Source organism: Rhipicephalus microplus, unplaced genomic scaffold, assembly GCF_043290135.1.
Source record: "Rhipicephalus microplus isolate Deutch F79 unplaced genomic scaffold, USDA_Rmic scaffold_24, whole genome shotgun sequence".
Classification (NCBI taxonomy): domain Eukaryota; kingdom Metazoa; phylum Arthropoda; class Arachnida; order Ixodida; family Ixodidae; genus Rhipicephalus; species Rhipicephalus microplus.
Window position 1 is genome coordinate 9,823,297 of NW_027464597.1, and position 26,086 is coordinate 9,849,382.

The 26,086-nt window shown below is 44.3% G+C and overlaps 2 protein-coding genes across 3 annotated transcripts in view; both read right to left on the reverse strand.

The window, feature by feature from the left end:
- LOC142786451 (ATP-binding cassette sub-family D member 3-like) overlaps positions 1 to 12,168 on the reverse strand; it is a 33,385-nt gene extending 21,217 nt beyond the window's left edge. Inside the window, exons 1-8 of the mRNA XM_075884146.1 lie at positions 11,931 to 12,168; positions 11,512 to 11,551; positions 11,361 to 11,407; positions 11,233 to 11,284; positions 9,401 to 9,559; positions 8,108 to 8,134; positions 6,305 to 6,445; positions 1,026 to 1,279 (exon numbers count right to left, since the gene is read on the reverse strand). Of these exons, the coding sequence (XP_075740261.1) occupies positions 1,026 to 1,279; positions 6,305 to 6,445; positions 8,108 to 8,134; positions 9,401 to 9,559; positions 11,233 to 11,284; positions 11,361 to 11,407; positions 11,512 to 11,551; positions 11,931 to 12,043 (833 nt within the window). The 5' untranslated portion in view covers positions 12,044 to 12,168. The remainder of the gene's footprint in view (positions 1 to 1,025; positions 1,280 to 6,304; positions 6,446 to 8,107; positions 8,135 to 9,400; positions 9,560 to 11,232; positions 11,285 to 11,360; positions 11,408 to 11,511; positions 11,552 to 11,930) is intronic.
- A 98-nt stretch (positions 12,169 to 12,266) lies between these two features.
- Positions 12,267 to 26,086, reverse strand: part of LOC119181590 (uncharacterized) — a 28,019-nt gene continuing 14,199 nt past the window's right edge. For both annotated transcript variants that reach the window (XM_075884148.1, XM_075884147.1), the window contains exons 5-9: positions 25,142 to 25,261; positions 23,477 to 23,587; positions 19,050 to 19,195; positions 17,871 to 18,035; positions 12,267 to 12,465 (exon numbers count right to left, since the gene is read on the reverse strand). In XM_075884148.1, the coding sequence (XP_075740263.1) occupies positions 12,336 to 12,465; positions 17,871 to 18,035; positions 19,050 to 19,195; positions 23,477 to 23,587; positions 25,142 to 25,261 (672 nt within the window). In that variant the 3' untranslated portion in view covers positions 12,267 to 12,335. The remainder of the gene's footprint in view (positions 12,466 to 17,870; positions 18,036 to 19,049; positions 19,196 to 23,476; positions 23,588 to 25,141; positions 25,262 to 26,086) is intronic.

The following is a 26,086-nucleotide window of genomic DNA, read 5'->3' on the forward strand; positions in this document are numbered from 1 at the left end:
GGGATACGTGTACACCACAGGGTTAAGTGTACTCATGCAGCGCAAATTCACTGCAATATACGACGTACGACGTTAAACATACAAGTTAACTGCATTATAAAAGCCTAACACAAATACAAAAACAAACCTGTTCAACTCTAAAACTAGAAAAAAAAAAAAGAAAAGAGAAAACAGGCCACCATTAATTAGCACATATGGCTCCTAAGCAGTGTGTCACAGATGGCACAGTAGGTGTGCTTGGAAACCAGAGGCGACCCCGTGCCGGGACATCGTATGCGATAACCACCATATGATAGCAATATCTGTTTAGGTGGTGTTCAATAGCAGTGTAATATGCAGTAGACTCTCAGTAAACGAAACCTGAGGGTACCGGGAAAATATGTTCCATTTAACAGGAGTTTGGTTTACTGAGAGGTGAACATGGGTGGAGAATACAAGCCTGAAACCAAGTATTGCAGAGGCAATATTGTTTCGGTGTTTCTTCTGTATGTAATGTGACAACCGTTATTCCACAGCTGTCAATCAATCAGGCATAACTCTAAAATGAAATTTGATACAATTCGCTAGCTTGTATAGAATTTCATTTCATTTCTTATACCCACTAGGGCCAGAGGCATTACAGAGGAGGAGTGGTAAACGCACACACAAAAAAAAGCTGAGAGGGGAAAAAAAACCCGAGTCAGTAATCTAGATTGAACCTGAGTATACAATGTTAGCTATTGCACAGCAGCACTGCTCGCATACAACGTGCACTAAGGCGGGGAAGTTCGAAACAATGCACACTTGGGAAACCAGAGCAAGCACGATGGATACCCAAGGCAAGAGGGGCACAGTGCTCCTCGTCAAGTGTCTCTGTCGTCGTTATGCGGTTTCCAAAGTCTACGGTTTCCGAGAGAATGTTAAAACTTACTCAAGTTGTGCGAGGTACGCGAGGTTGTGTTAGGTACGTGAGGTATGCGAGGAATTCATTTCTTTCTTCCAATAAGTAAAAATGACAAAGCTTTTCCAAGAATCTCTCTGCCCACCTGTTGGTGATGAGGCGCGAGTTGACGTATCGCAGCTCGCCCTCGAGCTTCTGCTCCTCGATAGTCATGCGGCCGACGGGGCGGCGCATGCGCGTCAGGATGACCCCTGCAAACAGCAGGTAGAGCAGCATGGCTCCGGGCGCCTCCTGGCCAATGGCCACCGACAACCACCGCACGTACAGCACAATGTCCAGCAGAGGCTTGCTAAGGTTGGAGTAGAGGTCGGTCAGGCAGCCGCAGAACTTCTCCACGTCCTGCGCGAGTGTAACAGTTGTTGGCGTTATCCCTCACATTTATTTCACAGGAATGCATGATAATATATTCCACACAAACCTGCGTATTACAAACCAATATATATGAAGAAATATGGTCACAAGGAAATAAACGAAGAATAGTCTTGCAGTGGATATATACCTCATTATAACGAAGTTGCATCTTACCCAAAAATAACTGTTATACCCAAAAATTCGTTATAATTGTTTATTCGTAACACTATATCTATTAAAGAAAAATTCTTCATTCACTTCATTATAGCCAGTATTTCGTTATATCGAGGTTTGCACGTAGTAGTGTTAAAATATACCTTTATAACAAATTTTTGGATATAACAAACTTATTTTCGTTCAAGATGTATGTTATTATAACATTTGAGTGTAGTAACAATTATTGTTGGAGTTTAACACCCCCAAAACCATGACATGATTGTGAGACACACCCCAGTGGAGGGTCCCACAAATTTGAACCACCTGGGGTTCCCTAACGTGCACATAGCATAAGAATGAATAAGTGTGTGAGCGGGTGATGAAGGGAGTGATTCAGAGTTTGAACAGAAACGAGTGCGAATACGGTAGAGAAACACACTGAGCGAGGGCGAGTGAGAGTTTGCTTGCACTAATGTCCCGTGGTGCATAAAGTGTGATTACTGGCTCTACCAAAGCTGGCTAGCTTGTAACGATGCCCGCATCAACTTCACTGTACCTTTTTACTTCCCACGCAGTGCACTGCTTGGTAATAAAATTAAGCATGCCACCATGAAGGCCTCTCCCGATGATTTACAGTCCACCGTATCCTGCACAAGCTAATACCATTTTATGCCACAAAATTTCTTCGCTTCATCGCTCCGCCCAACCCTTGCCCTCTATGGCAACTCCTCACTGTTTTTTGCAGAATCAAAAGGTTGTAAGATGAGAAGTAACAGAATCTTTCAGTGTAAATAATAAAAGTGCGTGTCACCATGCTGCAGCACATTAAAGATACCTTCGATAATGCTATAATTACAAATGTTCGCCCAGAAAAACGAACTCCTTGACATGTTCACAAGGTGAGCACTGTTCACATGCTATAAACCAACATGTCGCCCGCACATTGGCTTTTCTTTTTCCAGGCATCTAAACATTTTTTGGTTTGAAGAACACGTAATACGCTGTTACGAGAGAGCTGCAGAATAAAGCTTAGCAAATATATGCCCCACTCTCCTGTTACCTTGGTGTGTGGGACATAAGGCTTTATGCAATGGGGCATCAAGGTATTTCTTACCAAATATGGGAAAACAATGCTTATCACCGAGTATGCAGCATAATAACTTGTACAACGAAACGCAGCAGTTAGGTATTAGAGTCAAACTCAGCTATAAGAGACACTGATGTAAGAGACAAATGGGTATAAGAGGCACCAGTGTGCCTACAGTAAAATATGGATATATAAGAAAATGCATACGTTGTACCCTGCATATAAGAGAGGCCTCATTTAAAAGACTAGAATTGCTGCCTGGAGCATGCCTCTTACAAATGGGTTAAGCTGTAGCAATATTTTGCTCTAAAGATAACAAGGCATAGCATTTTCATGTCATTACTCTTTCTGACACAATCTGTCCCCCATCTTTCAGCAGATCTCATCCTCACCAGCAGCTTTGCCTTTTTGCATGTTCTCCAAAGCTTTTCTGACTTCTTCTATCATTACTGGTGGGGTGTCATCTGGGTTACTGCTAGTTCTTATAGTATTAAGGTCTTGGTTGTCTCGTCTACTGTACAGATCTCTGTAAAACTCTTCCGCTATTTTAACTATCCTATCCATATTGGTAGTTATTTCGCCTTCTTTGTCCCTTAGTGCATACATCCGACTTTTGCCTATCCCAAGTTTCCTCTTCACTGCTTTGACGCTTCCTCCGTTTTTCAGAGCGTGTTCAATTCTCTCCATGTTATACTTTCTTACATCGCATACCTTACGTCTATTAATCAACTTCGAAAGCTCTGCCAGTTCTATTTTGTCTGTTGTACTTGACACTTTCATGATTTGACGCTTCTTAATTAGGTTCTTTGTTTCCTGGGAAAGCTTGCCAGTGTCCTGTCTAACTACCCTGCCTCCAACTTCCACTGCACACTCCGTAATAATACTCGTCAGATTATCATTCATTGTATCTACGCTAAGGTTGGTTTCCTCACTAAGAGCCGAGAACCTGTTCTGCAGCGACACTTTGAATTCCTGTACTTTCCCTCTCAGTGCTAGCTCATTGATTGGCTTCTTGCGTATCAGTTTCTGTCGTTCCTTCTTCAAGTCTAGGCGAATTCGAGACCGTACCATTCTATGGTCACTGCATCGTACCTTGCCAACCACTTCCACATCCTGCACGATTCCTGGGTGTGCACTCATTATAAAGTCTATTTCGTTCTTATTTTCGCCATTAGGGCTCCTCCATGTCCACTTGCGGTTTTCTCATTTTCGGTAGAAGGTATTCAAAATCCGTAAATTATTGCGTTCTGCGAATTCTACCAGTAGCTCTCCTCTGGCGTTTCTAGTACCGATGCCATAATCTACTGCCTGGTCTCCAGCCTGCTTCTTCCCTACCTTTGCATTAAAGTCTCCCATCAGTATTGTATACTGTGTTTTTACCTTACTCATTGCCGATTCCACGTCTTCATAGAAGCTTTCAACTGAAGCGTCATCATGGCTGGATGTAGGCACGTAAACCTGTACTACCTTCATCTTGTATCTTTTATTCAGTTTAATTACAATACCTACCACCCTTTCATAAATGCTATAGTATTCCTCTATGTTGCCAGCTATGTTTCTGTGAATTAGGAACCCCACTCCCAGTTCTCTTCTGTCTGCCAAGCCCCGATAGCAAAGGACGTGCCCATTCTGTAGCACAGTATAGGCCTCATCTGTCCTCCTAACCTCACTGAGCCCTATTATATCCCATTTAACACCCTCTAGCTCCTCGAATAGTACAGCTAGACTTCCCTCACTAGATAAGGTTCTCACGTTAAACGTTGCCAAGTTCAGGTTCCAAAGACGGCCTGTAGTCCAGAGATTCTTAGCACCCTCTGCTGCGTTGCAGATCTGACCGCCGCCATGGTCAGTTGCTTCGCAGCTGCTGAGAACTGAAGGCCGTGAGTTATTTGACTTATGCATGTGGGAGGTAGTGGCCAGATACTGCACCAGGGTGGCCAATCCTTCTCTGGTGAGGGAGTGCGTTCCCGGCGGTGGTTACCGGTAAGGCCGCACCCCAGGCCTCTTAATGCAGTTCCATCACCACACGGATATTTTTTTTTATTCGTTTGGGAACTGCGCGGCACCAGGATTTGAACCACGGACCTCTTGCATGCGAGGCGGATGCTCTAACCACTACGCCATCGCCACACGGTTTAGAAAAACTAGCCACCCTGTTTACGAGGTGTCTCCTGACGGGAAGAGTACCAGAGTCTTGGAAGAAGGCTAACATTACCTTAATACATAAGAAAGGAGATGACAAGGACTTGAAGAATTACAGGCCGATCAGCTTGCTCTCTGTAGTATACAAGCTATTTACAAAGGTAATTGCTAACAGAGTAAAAAAAACATTAGAATTCAATCAACCAAAGGAACAAGCAGGATTTCGAACAGGCTACTCAACAATTGACCACATTCATACTATCAATAAGGTAATAGAGAAATGCTCAGAGTATAACCAACCACTATACATAGCCTTCATAGATTACGAGAAGGCATTTGATTCAGTAGAAATATCAGCCGTCATGCACACACTGCGGAATCAGAGCGTAGATGAAGTATATATAAACATTCTGGAAGAAATCTACAGGGGATCAACTGCTACCATAGTGCTTCATAAAGAAAGCAACAGAATACCAATCAAGAAGGGTGTAAGGCTGGGGGACACAATCTTCCCAATGCTATTTACCGCGTGCTTACAGGAGGTTTTCAGAAGCCTAGAATGGGAACAGTTAGGGATAAGAGTTAATGGAGAATACCTTTGTAACCTGCGCTTCGCCGATGACATTGCATTGCAGTAACTCAGGGGACGAAGTGTAACTCATGATTACGGAGTTAGACAAGGTGAGCAGAAAGGTGGGTCTTAAAATTAATCTGCAGAAAACGAAAGTAATGTACAACAACCTCGGAAAGGAGCAGCGCTTCGAGAGGGGTAATAGTGCACTTGAAGTTGTAAAAGACTATGTCTACTTAGGGCAGGTAATAACCGCAGAGCCTAACCACGAGATTGAAGTAACTAGAAGAATAAGAATGGGGTAGAGTACATTCGGCAAGCACTCTCAAATTATGACAGGTAGATTGCCACTATCCCTCAAGAGGAAGGTATATAACAGCTGTATCTTGCCGGTACTTAGCTACGGAGCAGAAACCTGGAGACTTACAAAGAGGGTTCAGCTTAAATTGAGGACGACGCAGCGAGCAATGGAAAGAAAAATGGTAGGTGTAACCTTAAGAGACAAGAAGAGAGCAGAGTGGATTAGGGGACAAACGGGGGTTAAGGATATCATAGTTGAAATAAAGAAGAGGAAATGGACATGGGCCGGGCATGTAGCGCGTAGACAGGATAACCGCTGGTCATTAAGGCTAACTAACTAAATTCCCAGAGAAGGGAAGCGGGTTAGGGGGAGACAGAAGGTTAGGTGGGCAGATGAGATTAAGAAGTTTGCGGGTATAAATTGGCAGCAGCAAGCACAGGACCGAGTTAACTGGCGGAACATGGGAGAGGCCTTTGTCCTGTAGTGGACGTAGTCAGGCTGATGATGATGATGATGACTCTTTCTGAATATTCACCAATTTGACCACATACTTGACTGTGGCTAAGTATTTGGGAAATATCGAATATGCATTTCTCGAATTGAAATGTGCTTTAAAAAAGGAAAACATTCTCGTTTTTATATTCAAAATTTTGAACATTCACACACATCTATTAATTAAAAATAAAGGCCTTTGCAAAAAGAAGCAGCAGAAACATAATGAGAGACAAGTGACAATAAAGAACACTGCCAGCTTACCTGTGTGAGCAGCTGGTCCGGGTTGGCAATGCGGTTGTCGAGGTTGCTCATCCGGTAGTAGGTGATGCCACTCAGGTACTCCTTGTACAGGGCATGGTGCAGTCGAGACCGGAAGCGAAGCCGCAGCTCGCTCAGCCCGTACTGCGAGAGCAATCGGAGGTCAATGGCCCTGTTTTGCCATTGGGGTTGCGCACCTAGCCAAACATTTATGTCAAAGCCACCCACTGGGGCAGGGGACAGCATAACGAAGTAAAAAAATTTTTGTTAAATGATAGAGCTTGAGGCACTGAGTCCACAGTGATGAAAAGTAGGGTTGTGCAAATAGTGAATTCTAGGTTCAAAGCAAATAGTGATTTGGTACGAATAATTTCGAATCAAATTTGAATTGTGTATATCACATATGATAAAGAAAACTGGGCCTATTTCTCTTTCCCCAACTTACCTACAAGATATATTGTATAAATTGAAAAAATGGCCTGTGCCGTTTTTTAATTTATAAAATATATTTTGCCAATCTTTTTGGTTCAAAGAAAGTGGAAACAACTCAGAATAGCAGCATGATTTGACTTTCGGTGAAATGTAAGTGATAACCTGTAAATATGTTACGTTATAAGATTAGATTAGATTATAAGATACTTGGAGCATTTAAACCAGCATAACAAGCTTTTAAATTGATGAAATGGGCATGGTGAATTGATGTGAGGGTAATATGTTCATTTAACTTTGAAGTGAAGCTTCGCGGCAGTGCGGACTTCCCCTGGATAGGCGTTTTTTCTGCTTATCACTCCTATCGCAGTGAAACTATTCTTACAGAAAGTACATGCAAGCTAATATACACTTGAATATGTGCTTTCTTGGCTTAGAACCCCTTTATTGCAGTGAAACAACCTTTACAAGAATGACACGTGGATTAGTATACATTTATTTGTTTATTTCGAATACTTCAAAATTTTCAATAACATAAATTCAAATCAAAGCGAATTCGAACACTGTACTATTCTTTCGCATATTTGCAAAAACCTAATGAAGAGGGAACATATAGTAGTGAACTCTGGATCAATTTCAGCTGCCTGGCATTTTTAATGCACACCATAATCTGTGTACACCTGTGTTTTCCCATTTTGTCCAATTTGGCATGTTGCCACTGTGACCGGGACTCGAACCCGCACCCTCAAGCTTGGCAATGGAACGCCGTGGCCACTAATCTGACATCGTGGTATGGACCAACTCTGACAGGAACGACAGGTGTGAGATAATGGGATAACGCATTTTACAGCGGACTTGGAAGGCACCCCCCAGCAGTTTGTGATGCAAGACTGTTACAAAAAAATGAAAAAAATAGCCCACTGAATGACGAAACACTACACTTGAGTGTAAACAAAAACGTATTTAGCACCTTCCAATTTTTTTCGCTAAATTATTTTGCACATATTGTTTGAGTTTTCAACAATGGTCAAATGAGAAATGTCTCAAGCTCACTTTAAGCACAGCTATTGGTAAAAGCACTCTTGCACTGTCTATGAAGAGATACAACTTAAGCATTCAATGGTGTTTCTTTTTAAATTACGGATGCATACGAGCCTGCGCCAATGAGTCTGCAAAGTTGGCAACACTGCCGTAGAATGGGGATATTTTTTCAGTCGTGGAGGAAAACTGGCTGTTGTACTTCAGTCATTTGGGCAGGGCATGTGCAAGCTTACACGCGTGTCAAAGGCAATAAGCTAAACAGCACAGGTCTAATGAATCCTCTTCCTTTTCGTTTTGTTTTCAAGTAGCAAGAAAATAACCCCCAAGGCGGCTTACCTTAAGGAGGTTGTTGACCATGGAAAGCTGTAAAAAAGAAAAAGAAAGAAAGCAGTCACCCAAGTGTATACTTAAGCACGTGTACAACAACCCAAGTCAAGGCCGCGATTCCGATAATGATTTGTAAGAGTTGTTTCTCAATCTTTTGCAAAAACTGAAAAGGCAGTGGCTTCACATATATATTTATGAACATTCGCAAAAGTAAGCCTTGATGGGTAATTGACTCAACAGGGCCCAAGCTTAAAGCAAATGTCGGAATAAAACAAATATAAAACAAGAAGAAAAATGTAGCACTTTTCATCAGGCTCTGTACTGTACGAGCAACGGCACAATCGACAGGCCAATGATGCATTAAAATTACATAATTGAAGCTTAATGACATGTTACTCTACCAGTAATTCTTATATGTGCACACAATACTCAGTAAACAACCATTTCCAAACACTGAAAAATTCAGCAATGAACACCACAGCACAACCTCTACACTGGCCAGAGTCTAGTAAAGCAGTGACAGACATCATGATTTTTCACTGGCCCACAGTAAAATCAATAACGACTGATTGCTGCTATTTACCATCAATGACATCACTCTAGCATGCATATCTAAAAACCTCCTTAGGCTGAAGAGAATGTCCCCTTGGCAGATTACTTCATGAAGACTTTTTAATAGAGATAGAATGTCAACAGAAACAGACACCACAGCCGCGTCTCAAGACACGGAAATTGCTCATGCAGATGAACAGCATTGTAATTGGTTCATTTACAATTAAATAATGCAGAAATTACTAGTTAATCCAAACAGATGTTTCGGCAACCTTCTCTAAACAGATCCAAAAAAAACTTTTTAACAGATTTTTCTCAAAGAAAGAACAATCTGGAAAGTATTATTGAGATGCCTGTCGTCTATCTAGACTGCAATCTTTTATTAACAGTGATGAACATCTACAGCGCACAGCTATATGTTATTCAGCCACGAACTGAATCAACAAGGGGTACGTTTTTAAAAACTCTTTTCATTACATCACTAGTGTCTCCTGAGAAGTGAAACTCGCCAAACTCATTAACTGAACACCATGCAACGAGACAAACCAGGTGACACATTCGTTTCTTTCTGCATAATATTCAACAATGCCTAGATGTTGAACAATGGAAAGCCCTGCCCCTATGCCCCCCATTCCCAACTAGAAGTCTTGTTAATTGACTGAACCTCTCTTGAGGACTTTGTTTATCAAAGCTTTACTGTGCTTTTTTTTCCCCTTCTGAAAATGTGTGCAACGGGAACATTACACCCACCATAGGCATGGTAAAGATGAACGCCTGCAGGGTCTCTTTGAAGAGTGACACGTTGCGCGAGATGATGGCCCGCTCGATGATGGTGCCATTGCGGATGAGCCAGATGTCGCACAGCGTCCGGCCAATGAGCGAGCTGGCCACCAACAGCATGTAGCCAAACTGGAAGCAGACAAATCAATGCGAAAATCTATTTATTTGTTTGCACACATCAATCTGATTGTGGGCTGTACAAAATTAAGAAACCAATGCAGAAATTAGTAAAAATATAATAGAGAGAGACATTTGAGAAAATTATTATAGACACATTATATAATTATTATAGACACAGGGGTATTATTTATCAAGAGCCAGACAAATGTGTACAATTAAGGTATGAAACCAATCCTATCAGAGGCAGTTGTTCAATTTAAGAAATTTCCATTTATTGAGAGTCTACTGTATCACATCACTTTATTACAATTTCACAAGCAAGGGAGACCAATGACCAGGGTAAGTAAATGCTAGCACACACTTTTGCGCAGCATTTCCTTCTGACCACGACGGAAAGGATCAGAATTTCATTTGGCACTTTGCCACATCTTTGTACCCACGGCCGTCTGGTCTAACGTGGGCATTCCTGGTCTAGACATGATGGGGCAATCCCAGGCCACTTCTCGTAATATGCTTATGTCTACGTGGATGAACCCATGTTGCCCTTGGGAACTGTGGTAGAAAGAATGCTAGTGTGCCCGTTTCTTCGAAACTGGGACGGAGAGTTAATAATCCACTTAGTCGGCAATTGGTATAAGTTCTGTGTCACATGTGACAAAGAGGGTCCATTAGAAAACAATCTGCGGTCCTGCTTATGCTAAGAAACAAATTAAACTTGGCGAACTTTAATGTTAAACTCATTGAAACTTGGAAAAGAAAAACATGGACAATGACTGAACTCATAAAATAAATGTGATCATAATGGGTTTCGAATCAAAAGTGAACAGCTTTCAAGAATATTTTGTTTCACAACCGTTTTGTTGGAAACAATGCAAGCTACTGCGGCACAGGAAAGCAGAAACGCTGGCTACCTCTCTTGCTATTGGCAATATTCCAATACTGTGCGCAAACAGATATGGGTATAGTTTTGATTGCACTTGATCAAAATCAATCTTGCTAATGAAGATAATTAGGTGCATATTTTGATATCGGTACTGCTTAGCACTGCCCAGGAGTTCAAACAGAATGATGTAATAATTCCATGCAATAATGACAGATTAATTACAAATCACAAATGGGGAACCGCTAAGCATATAATGCAACAAGGCTGCCGAGCATTGGCCACAGAGTTAACACGCAAGGGCCACATGAGGCTATGTTCTAGCAACGAATTTAAATAGACCACCTCTTTAAGGAAAACTGGCAACCGTTGGCAATCGCAGATCCTACCAAGGTCAGATTCATTTGCCAAACTTCCCGACGCACGAGGATAGAGAGCAAATGATGCATTAAAATTTAGCTCTAAAGTGATCTTTCCTTTCCAATGCCTCGCCACTCAAATCTGCCCTTTAACATCGCTTGTGCTGCGCAGTTCGATCTGTATTGGCATAATTTGACCAGCTGTCAACGGCAGTTACGTTCTTCGGTCTGACGCGTGCGGCTTCGAGCAACTCTCGATCATGATCAAGTGCCTCGAACGCGATTAGCTCCTTTCAGCGCACCATACGCAAATGAGCCAATCACGATCGAGGAGCTTGATCCCGGCAGCACTCGATTGTGATCGAAGCTTGGTGAGTGGTGTACAGGTCCGGACTATTTCGTAAAAAAAGAAAGAAAATGAAATATAAAAGTAGTGACTTTACCTCTGGTGTGAAGACGCCGGGAATGACAACTTTGAGTAGGCTTCCCAGCTGCCTACAGCGCGAAAGAAATGCAACAACGTCAACATATGAACTTGCTGATAATTGATAGGAATCGGTCGGCATCTCACCTGAAGAACTCGCGGTCCACGTGCGCCTTCTCCTTTTTGGCATCTTTCTGCGATGCGGCCAAAAACAACGGACGATTAAAAGCAGAGATCGACAGCTGTCAGCGTTGACCCCAGGCTGCTCGCGCCTTTGCCGGAGGAGCAACAAACTCACCTTGTCGAAAACAAGCGCCGCCGCTGCAAGTTCCCGACTCCTACAGGAACGGAGAAAGAGACGGTAACGTCAAGTACGGCATAAACATCCGTAATCGGCGTCGCCGTGCGCACGTTATCGAGATAAGGCACTTGGTTTCGCGATGTCGGACCGGCCTCGGTAAATGAATGTCACGACCACGACGACACGTTCATTACTTCCTCTCAGAAAAAGGCGAGTCGTTTTGTTTTCAATAATCCGCGAGGGCCGTCATCTCACGGTCGACACGCGCCGATGGTAAAAGATTCGCCGGAGGAACTAGGAAAAGTTACGGGTGCTTCCCGGCCCGTGCTTAGCGCTCGCCTCGATACTGGAATAGCTCGGCAAACCGTGATAAGTGCACGGCGCTACCCGGCAGTTCGCGTGCTGGGGAGACTCACCTCTTCTGTTTCCTAAGAAACCTGAAGTAGGACCAGGCGTAGATGAGGGCTACCGTGCCGGCAACCACGGCGGGCCGTCGTTGCTCGAGCAGCTTACTCCAGGCGACCGCCATGTTCTCGACTGCGGGCCGTCAGCTGATTTGCCCGTCGTGCCCGCTCGCCGAAACCCTAGCGCGCTACGAAGGCTACGACTACGGACGTTGCTGCGACGGCAGCAACCCGACAACACAACGCGCACACCTGTGCGCACTCACTCACGCACACACACACACCAGTCAGACGGCTTCCTTCTTTCACACGTGACGAGGAAAGGAACGCAATAGGCGGAGGAAAGGCTCGATCGAGAAAGGATTCTTTTATTCAACGAGCTACGATTGTGAAGAGCTAGATCGTCGGGGGCGGTCGTCAGGTCGGCGGCAGGACGTAGCGTGACAGCCCCGGTCTCAGCTTTTCGGCCTCTGCGAGAATGACCAAGAAGTCGGACAGGTACGGCACGGCCAGCACCGACTGCAGGTACTTCGTTGACAGGGCTCGCCTGCGCGGACCGCACCAAAAGAAAGAAGAAAACGGGGTGTTTAATGAGCAGGAAAATGTGAGTGCAAGGTCGCTATGCAAAGTCTTTCAAAGCAGCACCCTCAAGGCCAAACCAGCCGGTCCTTGCGCTACCGGCGGTCTGCTCGATCGGCCTTCGAGGCACGGCGACAGGCATGAAGCGTCCGGAAACAAAACAGTGCGCTTGCACTGCTCGCACTACGCTACTTCCAGCAGTCGCAAGTCGCGCGTCAATGACTTTTCCGACGACGCAAACCAAGCAACCGCTGGCAGCCTCCCTCGGGCCATCGGCATCACCAAGACCATAAGGAATTCCTTTCCGTCGGCATTATCGTTCGGAGGAAAGTGAAAAGCGCGGGCGCGCAAAGGCTCGGCTGACGTAAGGAAAGCGCGCCCTTTTCTTTCCTGCTCCATTCGGCTGCCAACTTATTCGGAGTAACGCGGAAAAAAGTTTCCAGCTATAGCTAATGAGAAAAGTTTTTTTTCTTCACTTTCTCTCTCATCTTTCCACTGACGCACGGTCGCGAAACGGAAAGTGCGTCGTTTTGCCGCACGTGATGTTTTAGAACATCTTAAGAATTGTTGGCAGCAAACACATGTAGCGGGCAGATCATGTGGCACTCATAGATATGTCTGTTTACTGCGTCTCTTGCAGCATATTAGCGAGGCACGTATGTACCGAACAGCACGACAAGGGAACGACATTCCGTGTCCGCAGCACAGATCGCAAGGCGATTTCACATCGACCATACAGCATTATTCGAGTTTAGTATTTTAGCACAAGTTCATGAGCAAAGCAACTAAAAAACCCCAATGTGTTAAACATACCATCGATGCGAACCCATCAAAACCTGAAAGGCACCCAAGCTTTTTGTATGCAAGGCCACATAATATTGAAAACCAAAAAAAAAAAATATTCATTTAGAGAGTCAACAAAGATTAAACAAGTCTTTGGTAAATCAAAAAAGCAAAGCCTGAAACATTCACCTTTGCTTCAAAAGGCTGATAAAAGCTGCAAACACTGGGCTTAGATATATGCAACAATCTCTCTTGTTGAAACATTTTTAAATCTTATTTGTTCAGTCGAGTCGCTGATCCCTTAACTGTGCAGGTACAGAGCAGGACTGAACGGGTACGGTTGCAGATTAGGTCATGACATTTCACTCTCTTTCACAGCTGCAGAACCAGCAATGTGACGAGACAGATTTGTACGTAATGTCATGCATTCCTGTGTGAATTTTTTTAGACAGCTAAATAAAGGTTGCGGTCAAGCAAATAGGCAAAAGAAAATGATGGTGGAGCTCTTTGCTAATAAACGTCACGCATGAATGACAGCAGAGATAGCCAGCGAGTTGTAATGACAAGGCCAGCCGTTTCCGCTGGCCGGAAGACTTTTCAGTCGCTGTCGCAAATCAGCTTACGCAACCTATAGAGCTTCACCTGCAAAGCCCTCCTGTTCAGTACAGGGAATTGGTCGACAGACGCTGCAGAATTACAACTACTCAATTCAAGTTTGTTATCTCATCATGCTACCTGTGCTTTTATGACAGAAATATATTGTGCATTAGCACTGAAAACGGAGACAATGCAGTGCTCTTATGAACATGAAAAATATTTGTATACAAACAAATTTGAGAATGGATAAATTGGGTTAATGCGAAATTGCTGGACTTTATCTTTAGTGAAAATTTTGCACATAAAAGAATAGCCAAAGGCAACAAGGATTGCTATGGGAAAGCTTTAGCGCTAGTTGCAGTCACAAGCGGCTGGTGTCGCCTGCAGTGATGTTCAAGGATCACTGGCAGCCTCAGAACCACACCACGCTGTGCCTGCGTCAGTTCGTAGTTATGCTGCAAGTCCGCTGTTGACCATCATTGGCTTGCTTGCCATCAGACCACGACCAGTGCCCGTTCTTCTATTTCTGTGCTGAAGTGGACCTCATTTTTCAAATATCCGCACTGCGAAGTGGGTCTATATGGGTCCCCTGCCAACATGCTGTGTTCACAGCAAGACGAATAAACTCTGGACAGCACTGACTACCTTGCCCCACTGCAGTGGCAACAAACGTCCAGCTCGACTCCCCGAGGCTGCTATCTCTCACTGCCGCATTTAGCTGGCATAATGCGTGGTCGGTCTGTTGGTCTATATCCGGAAAACTGAAGGCAGCAAAAGATGGAGAGGTAGTTGCTGCGTGTTAGAGCAGCGACTATACCTGTCCATCCCTATCATGACCCGAATTCGGATGCTTTCTCATGGAATGTACGTTCCAGGGCTATACATGTTTAGAAATGCAGCCAGTCATTGGGGCTTTCCCCAATGCCGTTTCCGACCGCAGGCAAAACTTGTGGGCTTCTTGGAGTGAACGGACACAGTAGACGCGGTCAGAAGGAACCAAACAACACACATTTATTTAGCTACTCTTAGAAACGATGATATCGTCCACCGAATTATTATAACATTGATTGTGATCAACACGCCAAACAGCCTTACACAAAATTACATAACACTCAACAACATAAACAATAACACAGTCAAGGCGGCTTTGCCAACGCTTGACTTACCAAGAGGGCCCCTGGCGCGCAACCCGCGGTGCTGTGTACTGGGGACCCACCTCTACAGACAACCATTTGCGTCAAACACCACCCGCCAAAGAGACCCGCTCATCTCTCCCTTGCCACCACCAAGGCTTGCTGCCAGGCGTCACTGTGGGCGCCACCGTTCTAACCATGATCATGATGATGATGGTGATAAACACTCGCTAGCACAACGCCACCTACCGCTCAGTATTTGTGAACTAGAAATGCGGCTTCTGTGCGAGACACATGCGTCACGCGGTGGAAATAACTTTACATAGGTTGTTAGCACGCCCACAGACTTCACCTTTTTGTGCACAGGTTCACGGCTATTGTACCTTCGGTACATAATTTCGATTATGGGTGCGAATTGCGAAAATCACCCGTGTACGTTTAGGTAAACTTTAAAAAAAAACTCAGCTGGTCAAAATAATTTGGAATCTCCCTTTATGGCCTCACATACAGCTTGATGTAAATAGCCTGCTGACCGCTTGAAGATTGTTCTTGGATGCGCATTCATTTTAGCTGCTGCTGCCATGAGAGCAAAAAGGAGAGGAGCTGCTGGTGACAGGGGCAGATCATTTGCTCTGTTCTTGTAGTGTTTAGGGCAAACCACTAGAAGCCTCATTGTTATTGAAAGGCATTGTTCAACATCACTAGCTGGTAGTGATTGCAGAGTGTGATGTACAGTAAATACAGGTACTATTTAAATGTATATACTTACATGACAATGGCAGCATATCAAGAATTAGTGATGTTGAGGTTATGGTGAGTGATTGAGGGTCACTAATTTATATTACAAAATAATTGACCCTTACCTATAAAAAGTGTCGATTGAAAAATATACAAGAGATGACAACAACAGTAATAGTAGCTATACACTCAAAGCACAATATAATGAAACTGGATATAATGAAATATCGGTTATTACGAAGTAAGTGAAAAGTAGCCTTTCAATATATAAATCCTTAAGAATAAACCTTTACAACAAATTTTTAGATATAATGAATTTATTTTTGTGATTGATATGTGGGGTTTAACGTAATTTATTTTTAAAATTTGTTTTTGTGTAATATGCAACTTTGTTATAATGAGGTTTGAGTGTGGTCATGATTAGTAATATGATTTATCGAGTGAATTAATAAGATGATATACAATCATAACATGTAAAGTAAACGTGTAGAGGGCAAGGGTTTAACGTAGTGCGATTCTTAACTGGCTCATGCATTGAAACTCCACCACAAGATGTAAAACAAGCTAGAAGAAAGATGAGAGAAAAACAGGAAAAACAAAATATGCGGTTTTCAGAACAACTTGAATGCAAGACTTCTAGCTCATAAGCCCAATACCTAGGACCACAACTAAAGGGGAGTTCGGGGAACTTTTGCGAGTAGGTCAATTTCAATTCAATCGCAAAATGTTTAACAAAGCATAAATTTTCTACAAATGAGCTTAGATAATCCATTTTTGTCACACTGCAAACAGTTCTGATTCCAGATTATTGTGACATGCTGGTTTGCCCTGCAACTCGCTCAGTTTATAAAAAAAAAAACTTGCTCCCCAAAAGGCTCATGAAACAGCGTACTATTGTATTTTAAGAACTACACACTTTATCTGAAAAAATATCACATATAATAAATCAGCACTCAAATATAGATAAGCTCGCTAAGTTTCACCAAAATCAATCGCAAAATAAGAACCTTTTTTTTAATAAAATGACATGTGCCCCTCTTAAAATGGTATACGTTTAGTAGTTTGAGCAAGAATACACACACGCTCCATCAAAGGCAGCAAAACACACCCCACAATAAAAGCAGCAAAACTGAGTACGATATCTCATATTTAGTGAAAAAGAGTTTTTCTGAAAAGCAAATGTTGGCATCAAGATTCTATATTTGCGCAGAATTGACATAGAGGCAATATCGCCAGGCCAGCCCTTGTGAACATAAGTTTGACGGGTCTAACTGCTCGGTTTTCTTAATCGCATGAGAAGCTTTGTGACATATACCATTCTATCCCATAAATTCAGATTTTGTGCACACTCAGGCAGCACTCTCTTTTTGTTATCATACCACGGATGGTAGTTTTTAGTCCTCTCAAGAAAAGTCACGCAAAAAACATGAAAACAGTCTACTTTCGGCACCAGCGCAAGAGTCTTCGTTATCCTTGACAAAATGATTCCTAAAGTCAGGAATTTATGCTTTTTATATTAGTAACCGTGATTTTGAAGGGTTGTTTCCGCATTTACTAATGTTTCCACGAATAGCCTACTTAATTTGGTCGTTTAAATAAAAATGCCACAGTTGCTCTCACAGGCACATGGTCACTTTTGGCTACTCTAATTGCCATTGACTCAAGTTGGCTACATTATGGCTAGTTTTCTGATTTCGTGACTACTAGCTATGGTTGCTGCAGCTTTCAATGTTTTATCGCAATTGGCCACTTGAAGAATCACGAGAAGCGCCTTCAAAGAACTTTGTCGAGTTCTGCAGATGCAGTATCCCTGCAAAATGTGTGCTGCAAGCATAAAATCACTGCCTGCTTCATCAATGCAGCATCTATTGCTGGCCTGGACGTCCAAATGGACAGAAATTCCACTTATTAGCTTGTTTTCGTACCTACAGATGATGCCAAAATAAGCAGGCCTCCTCAGTTACAGTCAATGACATGTTCGGACTTTGATACATGGAGCCTGTGGGCAGTTTTACCACTCATATAAATTAACCCTTCCTTTCATATCACTCATGTTCACACAGATCGTCACTTTTTGTATGTGATGAGGCTTTTGCCTTGAAAACAATGGCTAGCGTATCACCTGGAGCGGGAGGCGCACTGGATGAGAGCTGCTGCCTTGACGCGCAGATGCCTCTGGAAGGCCTGCAGCAGCTGCTCAGCCGCGGCAGTGTTGGGGGCTCGTCCCAGCTGCTGCACAAACTGCGACACGTGCGACTCTGCCGACGGAGTGCGTGCGGCCTTCAGCCTGGGTGTGGCCACCAGAGAGAGAGCGACAAAAAATTTACACTCTAAAAAAACAGTTCCGCCCATTTGGGGATGTTTCTGTCACACAGCAATCATCTTCCTCGCTTGCCTTTCCTCGCCTTAATGATTTTGTAGCTATTTTTAGAGTGAACCGCCACATGCGATTGGTTGATGCTTATGCTCATTGTCACTAATCGCAAACCTCTACCAATCACACGTGGCAATAATGTTCAGTTGTTCTAATAAAGGGCGCAAGGTTCTAGCCCAGGCCATGAATGGCAAGTCTGCTGACAATCCCAGGGATTGCACTTACAGAAAACACCCAACGAAGTGGACGGACAGTGCCTTTTGTTGTAGCTGGATAGACAGAGCATCCGAAGCACAATTTGAAGGTTGTGTTGTTGGATCCCACTAAACGATAAGATGATTTTTCGTCCACATTGATTCATTTCCATTTACGTTGGAATTATAAGACTACAGTTAAAAGGCATCAATTAGTAGCCCATATGTTTTCTCCCGTTTAATTGTCTGTTAAAGCTGTTCAGTTGTGTCAAACAGAGAAATGAGCCCCTTGAAAAAGTTCCCAGTCTTTCGTTAATGTGCACTATAAGCATGACATAAGACAATATACTTGCTCATGTCCTATCAAGAAAGCTGTGTCATGCTGATATTGTACAATAACAAAGGACTATAATTAAGAAAGTTTATAACTGCTAAGGTGCAGCGGTCTTACACAAGGCTGAGCAGGTGTTGCTGTGGTGGGCTCTGCCCAACAACTATAACAGTGAAGACATGTGATGCAGTCTCTCAGAATAGAATTATGGCTGTAACGTTCTACTTCTGATAGTTCTAGGGGCATTCAATAAATTGTTGTGGTGGTCACACTTGGAGTGAGGCAGGATACAAAAGCATTCGTGTACAAGAGAAAGTTGGGAACCCCAGACAACCAATGTCATTCCCGACTCCTTCACAGTGATGCAATACTTATAGCCTTGTACAGGCAGGGTGCACGCACTTGCGCGTCAGGGGACCCTGGTACCCGACGTGTAGCGGGCACTGCCAGACGCGCCCCTGTGCCATGTCGACCACCGTGGATGGGTGCAGAGACCAAATGAGCTCGCGGGCCGAGAGGGGGCTCCCCGCTGAACCCCGAACCAAGCCCTGTGGGCGGAAGGCATAACTTAGAGCCACAAGGGAAATAGCACAGACGTGTGCTGTTTTTGGTCTAGAAAGTTATTGGTACAGACGCTGTTAAGTTGAAATGAATCTGCAGATGACTTGATCTTACTCGATATTTGTGAAATACAAAATACGGAGCTTGAAAAGGGGGTACCTAGTGTAGGCTTACCATTTCATCACACTGTGACACACAGACTGGGCCAGGAAGTAAAAAAAAAAATGCTAGGCCTGCACGGAGGGACTAGTTCAGTCACAGCGAAAGCTGGAAGAGCAGCGTTTTTGGAACCCACTGTAAACTCTCTTGGAGCTAATAATACAAGTACGCTAGCAAGGTAACCACTACGCCATAAATCATAATCTATGTCAGGTTTGGAAGCACTCACTACGCCATTATTCAGGATTGTGAGGAGAAGCGAGGTACCCGCTATGCACTTGCAAGGCATTACGTACACTTTGTTGATGCAGTGGCTGAGGGCGATGAAGAATTTTGGCAGAACCTTTTGTAATAAGTTGGAAACACTTAACGACCCACTAGTTATGCAATTAGTACCGGGGGATCCTGGTTACAAGATTCACATTGTGCAACGCCTGGTTGTTACTTCATTCTTCTGTTTCATTATAGTATTACATATGTTAATGTGGTTCCTCCAAGACATAATGCCTGTATATGGTCTTTTTGCGAAGAATTTCCAAGCAATGATATGTCTCTGCGGTAGAATACTGGGATGCCACGGTGAAGGCCCAGGTTGGAACCCCGTTCCAGGTTGATTAAGTTTTTATTAAGCTTTTTTTTTACTTTTGCGCCATAGCGGTTACAGACATTGGCTGTGGTGGCGAACAACCGCAGCACCAAAAATGGCCCTTGTGATCTCATAACTATATAACAATATTGCCACCTACTTCTAGTAGTGGGTCGTATGCCAAGGTGAAGGCTCACACCACAGAGAAGAAAGAAGTGCGCGTGGGCCCCCGCTCTGGAAAACAAGCCCAACCGACGCACGCTTGGTTAGAGCCCTGTTGCTCAGACGTCAATAAACCTTGTCGACACCCCCTGGAGCGACGTGACAATTGGTGGAGGTGCTGGGTATACTGAAAATCCGCGCAGCCCGAGGCGCCGGTATGGACACTGGCGGTACAAATGGTCCGTTTCACTACAGTGGAAGCACAAAGGTTGGCGATCAGAAGTGCACCAAACATCAGATTTCCGAGGCAAAGCACGTCTGTCGTAAAGGCAGTGTGCTGGTTGTTCCACAAGATGCACAGGGCTGGCGTAAACGAGGGGTGGGGGCGTGCGTGTGTTCTTGTAGTACCGTAGAGGCTGCGCCGACTGAGGTGAAACCGTAGGAGGTGCCTGAACAAACATTGGGGAAGAGGATGCTGGGCGCTTCAAGGCTTCCGCATAGGTCGCACGGTGGTAGTCAGCCGGGGCGGGTGTGGCGTTATCCAGGCTCACAGGGTCACGAAGGGCATGATGCAGCTCGTCCTTGACGATGCTTGCAATGGAACTCACCGTAGGTAGTGGTGGTGTGGCAGCCTTTTGCAGCTCCTCGCGTACTATAGAGCGGATAAGGTCACGCAGATACTCGGTGTTGCTCCCAAAAGTCGTGAGAACTTGAGCAGTGGACGTGTTCACTTGCCCCTCATACAGGGTGGATCGATGCTGAAGCATCTTTTCCATCGTGACGGCTTCGGACAAAAACTCAGCGACCGTGTTCGGAGGGCTCCGTACAAGGCCAGCGAAAAGCTGCTCCTTAACTCCCCGCATCAGGTGACGCAACTTCTTTTCTTCTGTCATACTCGGATCAGCCCGTCGGAACAGGCGCGTCATATCTTCCACATAGGTCATGACAGTTTCATTGGGCATCTGGATGTAGGCCTGGATCGCTCGCTCGGCTTGTTCGTGGTGATCAGCACTTCTGTAAGTATCCAACAGCCGGTGGCAGAATTCGGGCCATGATGTCATCTGTTCCTCGTGATTTATGTACCAGGTACGTGCTCCATCCTGCAAATAGAAGTACACACGCCGTAGTTTGGCCGCGTCGTTCCAGTCGTTCAACGCAGCCACGCGTTCGAAGTCGACCAACCAGTCCTCGACGTCTTCGAGCTCGGTGCCATGAAACGGTGTCGGAACCTGTGGACTTTCGAGGGTGTACCAAGTCACCGGGGGGTTTTCCGTACCTTTTAAAGTGGTTTGAGCGGACGTGCTCATCATACTGGTGTGAACTGTAGGGTCAGCTTCGGGTGGCAATCCTCTGATCCTGCGGCTTGTCCGATGAACGGGAGTGTTGACTCGCACTGGGCTTGTGGTGCCGCTTCCAGGAAGGGTCTGAAACATCCGTGAGGGGCTACCCTGCATCTACAGTGATAACTGACAGAGGAACAGCGTTCACTGCACAGCTTATGGATGAAGTTTTTCGGTTAAGTAACACTAGGCATCGAACGACGACTGCTTACCATCCGCAAAGCAACGGCTTAACCGAGCGACTAAATAAGACAGTCACAAACATGATCTACATGTACATCGACGTCCAACACAAAACATGGGATCGCATTTTGCCTTATGTGACGTTCGCTTATAACACCGCCGTTCAAGAAACAACCCGATTTACACCGTTTCGCCTTCTCTACGGCCGCGAAGTTCAGACGATTCTGGATGCGATGCTTCCTTGTGAAGGCGCCGATCAATTAACAACTGACGCAGAAGAATTTGCAGAGCGTGCCGAGGAAATTTGCCAGCTCGCCCGGCTACACATTGGTCAGCAGCAACAGGTCGATGCACGACGTTACAATATGCGTCACAATGATGTATATTATAGTCCAGGAGACCAAGTTTGGGTTTGGACCCCTGTTCGACGCCGTGGCCTCTCCGAAAAGTTGCTCAGCAGATACTTCGGTCCGTATAAAGTATTACGCCGCGTGAGCGACGTAAACTACGAAGTAGTTCCGGATGCTACGTCGTCACAATGGGTACAACGAAAACAACCAACCTCCGACATAGTTCACGTGGTGCGCATGAAGCCTTATTTTGCGCGTTCCTAAAAGACCACTTTTCCTGTGTTTTTTTTATTTGTGCTCCAAAAATTGCCTCATCATTGGTGAACTTATCGCGTCTAATATTTGATTATTGGTGCCCGTTTTCATTGTTTAAGCTACATTGTTTTTTTTTTCAATAACTTTACAGCATCGGGACGATGCTCTTTCTTTTTTTTTGTTGAGAAGGAATATTGCCACCTACTTCTAGTAGTGGGTCGTATGCCAAGGTGAAGGCTCACACCACAGAGAAGAAAGAAGTGCGCGTGGGCCCCTGCTCTGGAAAACAAGTCCAACCGATGTACTTAGTTAGAGCCCTGTTGCTCAGACGTCAATAAACCTTGTCGACACCCCCTGGAGCGACGTGACAATATACAATAAAAGAAGTGGAAAAAAAACACACTTCAGGATCTCCTTCGAAAGTTGTCCAAGTGATGCGTAAGCATAGAGCGTTATTTTGGAAAGCTTTTATGTTTGCAGCCCTTCCTAGAATGGGGTTTATGGGCGATATCGGCATGGCATATGTTTGTCTTATTTCCAGCATTCATCAGTGTCTGGAGCAGCCTGAAAAAAAGCCCATGCTGTGACCTCCGAAGCATACGTTTGGCCTTCAAGTTTCAAAAGCCTCATTTGTCACCATGTGCACAGCGCTCTGCGTTGGTTTAGCACAAGTTCCTAGAGAGGACTCTTATGCCACCAACGCGAAATATTTTACCTGAGCTTTCGTGGAAATTGTCCTCACTTTACATTTTTTAAGCAGCCAGTGCATATGTACAATGCATTTATATGGTTCAGGCATATTTGCATTCTGCAAGCATCAGTGTGTAGCCCAGTGGTTAGGCAGCTGCCTGCCTTCAGGGTGCAGGGCTCTTGCGTTCAAAATTGAGCACCATAAAAAAATTTAATTTTGCTTGATACATTCATTTCTTCACGCCCATTTGCATTATGTGACGGAATAGACAGAATACTCATTGTGTTGGCACAGAAAAGCTGACACATTTAGTAAGTACAATGCATGCATTGTATGTAGGTGTCTGTACCTATTACTGGACACACAGTCTGAGAGAAAAAAAAGAAGGCCGAATTTATCAGATTTTTGAGATAGGTTGGAACTGCTATGGTCAAAAAATTCTGACTGTCAGGTCTGTACCAAGCTGTAGCTGCTAGCTGCGTGCTTTGACATTCTTGCTCTAGACCAGAAATATCGAAGGCGTGCATTAATGAGAAGTGCACCTGTAGTTGAAGACCTGGCAGGTAGCAGGGCTCGAGGGTGTCGCCCCACAGGGAACAGAACAGCTCCTCGTGATCGAGCAGGCCTCGCAGGGCGTTCAGCGCAGGCTCTACCTGCATTGACGAAAAACTTGCATTTATCGACACTTCATTTGAAATTATTTCTGCTCGAACATCGCACCTTGGAAAAAACAGCATGAATTGACGAGAACGAACAGACACAAGGAAGGATACAGGTGCAGGCATGTATATTTTTTTTGTGTCTGTCCATTCTCGTCAATATATGCGCTGTTTTCGCCTCGGTGTGAACAACCAACTGGCGCGAATTGTGTTATTCAAATATCGCGGTGCGACTGCATGTGTTGCCTGGTCCTCATCATCCAGTCAAAACACGAGGCCATTGCACTCAGGGAACGTGAGCAACCAGTGCAGTTGGCGGATGCAAAGTCTCAATTGGGAAATGTCTAAGCAGTTCATAAGTGTAGGACCTTAATGCAAACTTTGGCCTTATCCAGAATGCTGTTATTTGGCGGCATCAACATTGCATCTTCTTTCTAGTGTAAAATCCTGAGCAAACACTCCTCCCCACCTCATAGTGAAATATGATTGAACAACTTGTGGAGGGCATGAACCAAAATTAAAAATACAGCAGCAGAAGAGCTCGTCAGAAGAATGCACACCTGTGCTTCTAATGAAAAATTAAACAATATGCATGCATTTACAGCTTTCACTGAACCAGAAAAAGTCCCTGTCTAAAATTTTATGTGTTGCTCAAATGTTCCAACAATTTGTGCCAACTCGGAATGCAACCCCGAGGAGCCACACTGTAAATGTATCGAGAAATCGTGCTCACATCTAAACACTCTCAGAACATTGGTCCCTAGAAACCACTGCTGTGGCAGTCTATAATGGAGAACAGCCTGAAAAGAAATGGTGAGAAGAGTGCACAGGGGTGGGGGGCTTGCTCGGTCATTGGCACATAGTATTTCAAATCTCTTGAAAAGGAGAAGTGGTCACTTGCTCGGTATTTCGAAATAGTGGTCATCAGCATTTTGAGCAGACTTTAAATAGCTCATTGTCACTTGGCATGAAAGTTTTGCGGAGCCAGAATTTTGAGGTATGCACAGGAGGTGATGTTCTCATGCTACCAGAGCAAAAGACGCAAACACTTTCAGTGGATCTCACACGACCTGGCACCAAATATGAGGTGGTTCATCATACATCTGGTACCAAGAGGCGCAATATCTTGTGAAAGCGATGCCGTCCACAAAAAAGTGATAATCCGACACTGCTGGTGTGACAAGACGCACATGCAGTGGCGTCTTCTTTTTTCTTTTTTTTTGTTTTTCAAAAAATATTGCACAAATAAAAGTGCTTGATGGCTGAATGTTCCAGAGAAGAATAAAGGGGGCTCCAGTACTGCAAAAGCTGAAAGAAAAAAAAAACCCAAGGCGCTACTAAAAGCAGTATATGCATTTTTGAACTGATTAGATTAGAAATGTGACCTCTGTATGTACATTCTGCAAGCTCACATTCAGTGCAGTGACAGGCTAACACAAGGCAACCTGGTGTTCTGCAAAAGAGTTCCTTTCTTTCTTGAGTGTTCATCGAACATCAGACATAGTTGAACAAAGATTGGAAGATGGCAGGCGGCAGGTAAGGACACACCTGAGAAGCGCTGTCACCGATGACAATGGAGCAGCGGCGCGTCTGCAAGTGTGACTGGAGTGCTCGTCGAATTAGCTCCTCTGGTAGGCGATCAGCCCGGCTCAGTGCATTCACTGATGCCTGCAAAAGCATAGTGCATTTTTTCACAGGAGACTGTGGTGTATCTAGTTGTACTAAGTGGTTTGTTCTTTACATTCAAAATTTTTTTTTTCAACAAAGCTGCATATGGCTAGGATGTCACAAAATGTGGCAGTCTGAGAGTGCGAAAAAACTATAAGGAAGAAGTAAAGCTACCATATCATAAGAAGAGTCTCTCAAAGAGTCTTCGTGCTTTCACAAGTTTTTCCTCAGGTTTTGTCAGCATATACGGCTAGCAATGACACACGCTGTGGGATCAATTGCTACGCATAAAATCCTTCAGGTGTTCTTAACAATCTCTTAGCTAACGTCACCAAATGCAAATTTGGAGGAACACAACTCTTATCGGGGCCCTGCAACGCTTTTCCAAGTAGCCATGAAATGGATTGACTAAAAAAGCTTATTGCGTCACGAACTTATTGCCGCAAAAATTTTCAGAATCCGTCCAGTACAAGCGAGGTTACAAAAATTTGCCACACGCTGCAACTGCAGTCTCTCTCCTTTCGTCCCGACGAAAGCGCTGGAAGCTAAGCGAGGAAAACGGCATAGAGAAAGAAAATACGTCGTTACCTTCAGCACTTTTCCCACTTTTTTTTTTCAAATGCGCGGCTTTTCAGTGCAATTGCACGCACGCACACAGACAAGTCGTGGCCTCCCGCTGCGGCCCCAGTAATGACCGAGCGCGTCATGCTCAAATCAGCCAATGGCTGACACTTGGCCTGGGAAGTAGTGACATTGGGCATGTAGCGTCATTTGTTGAGAGAAAATAAAGCAATTTTTAGCTAAATTAAAGAATTTGTCGTAAAT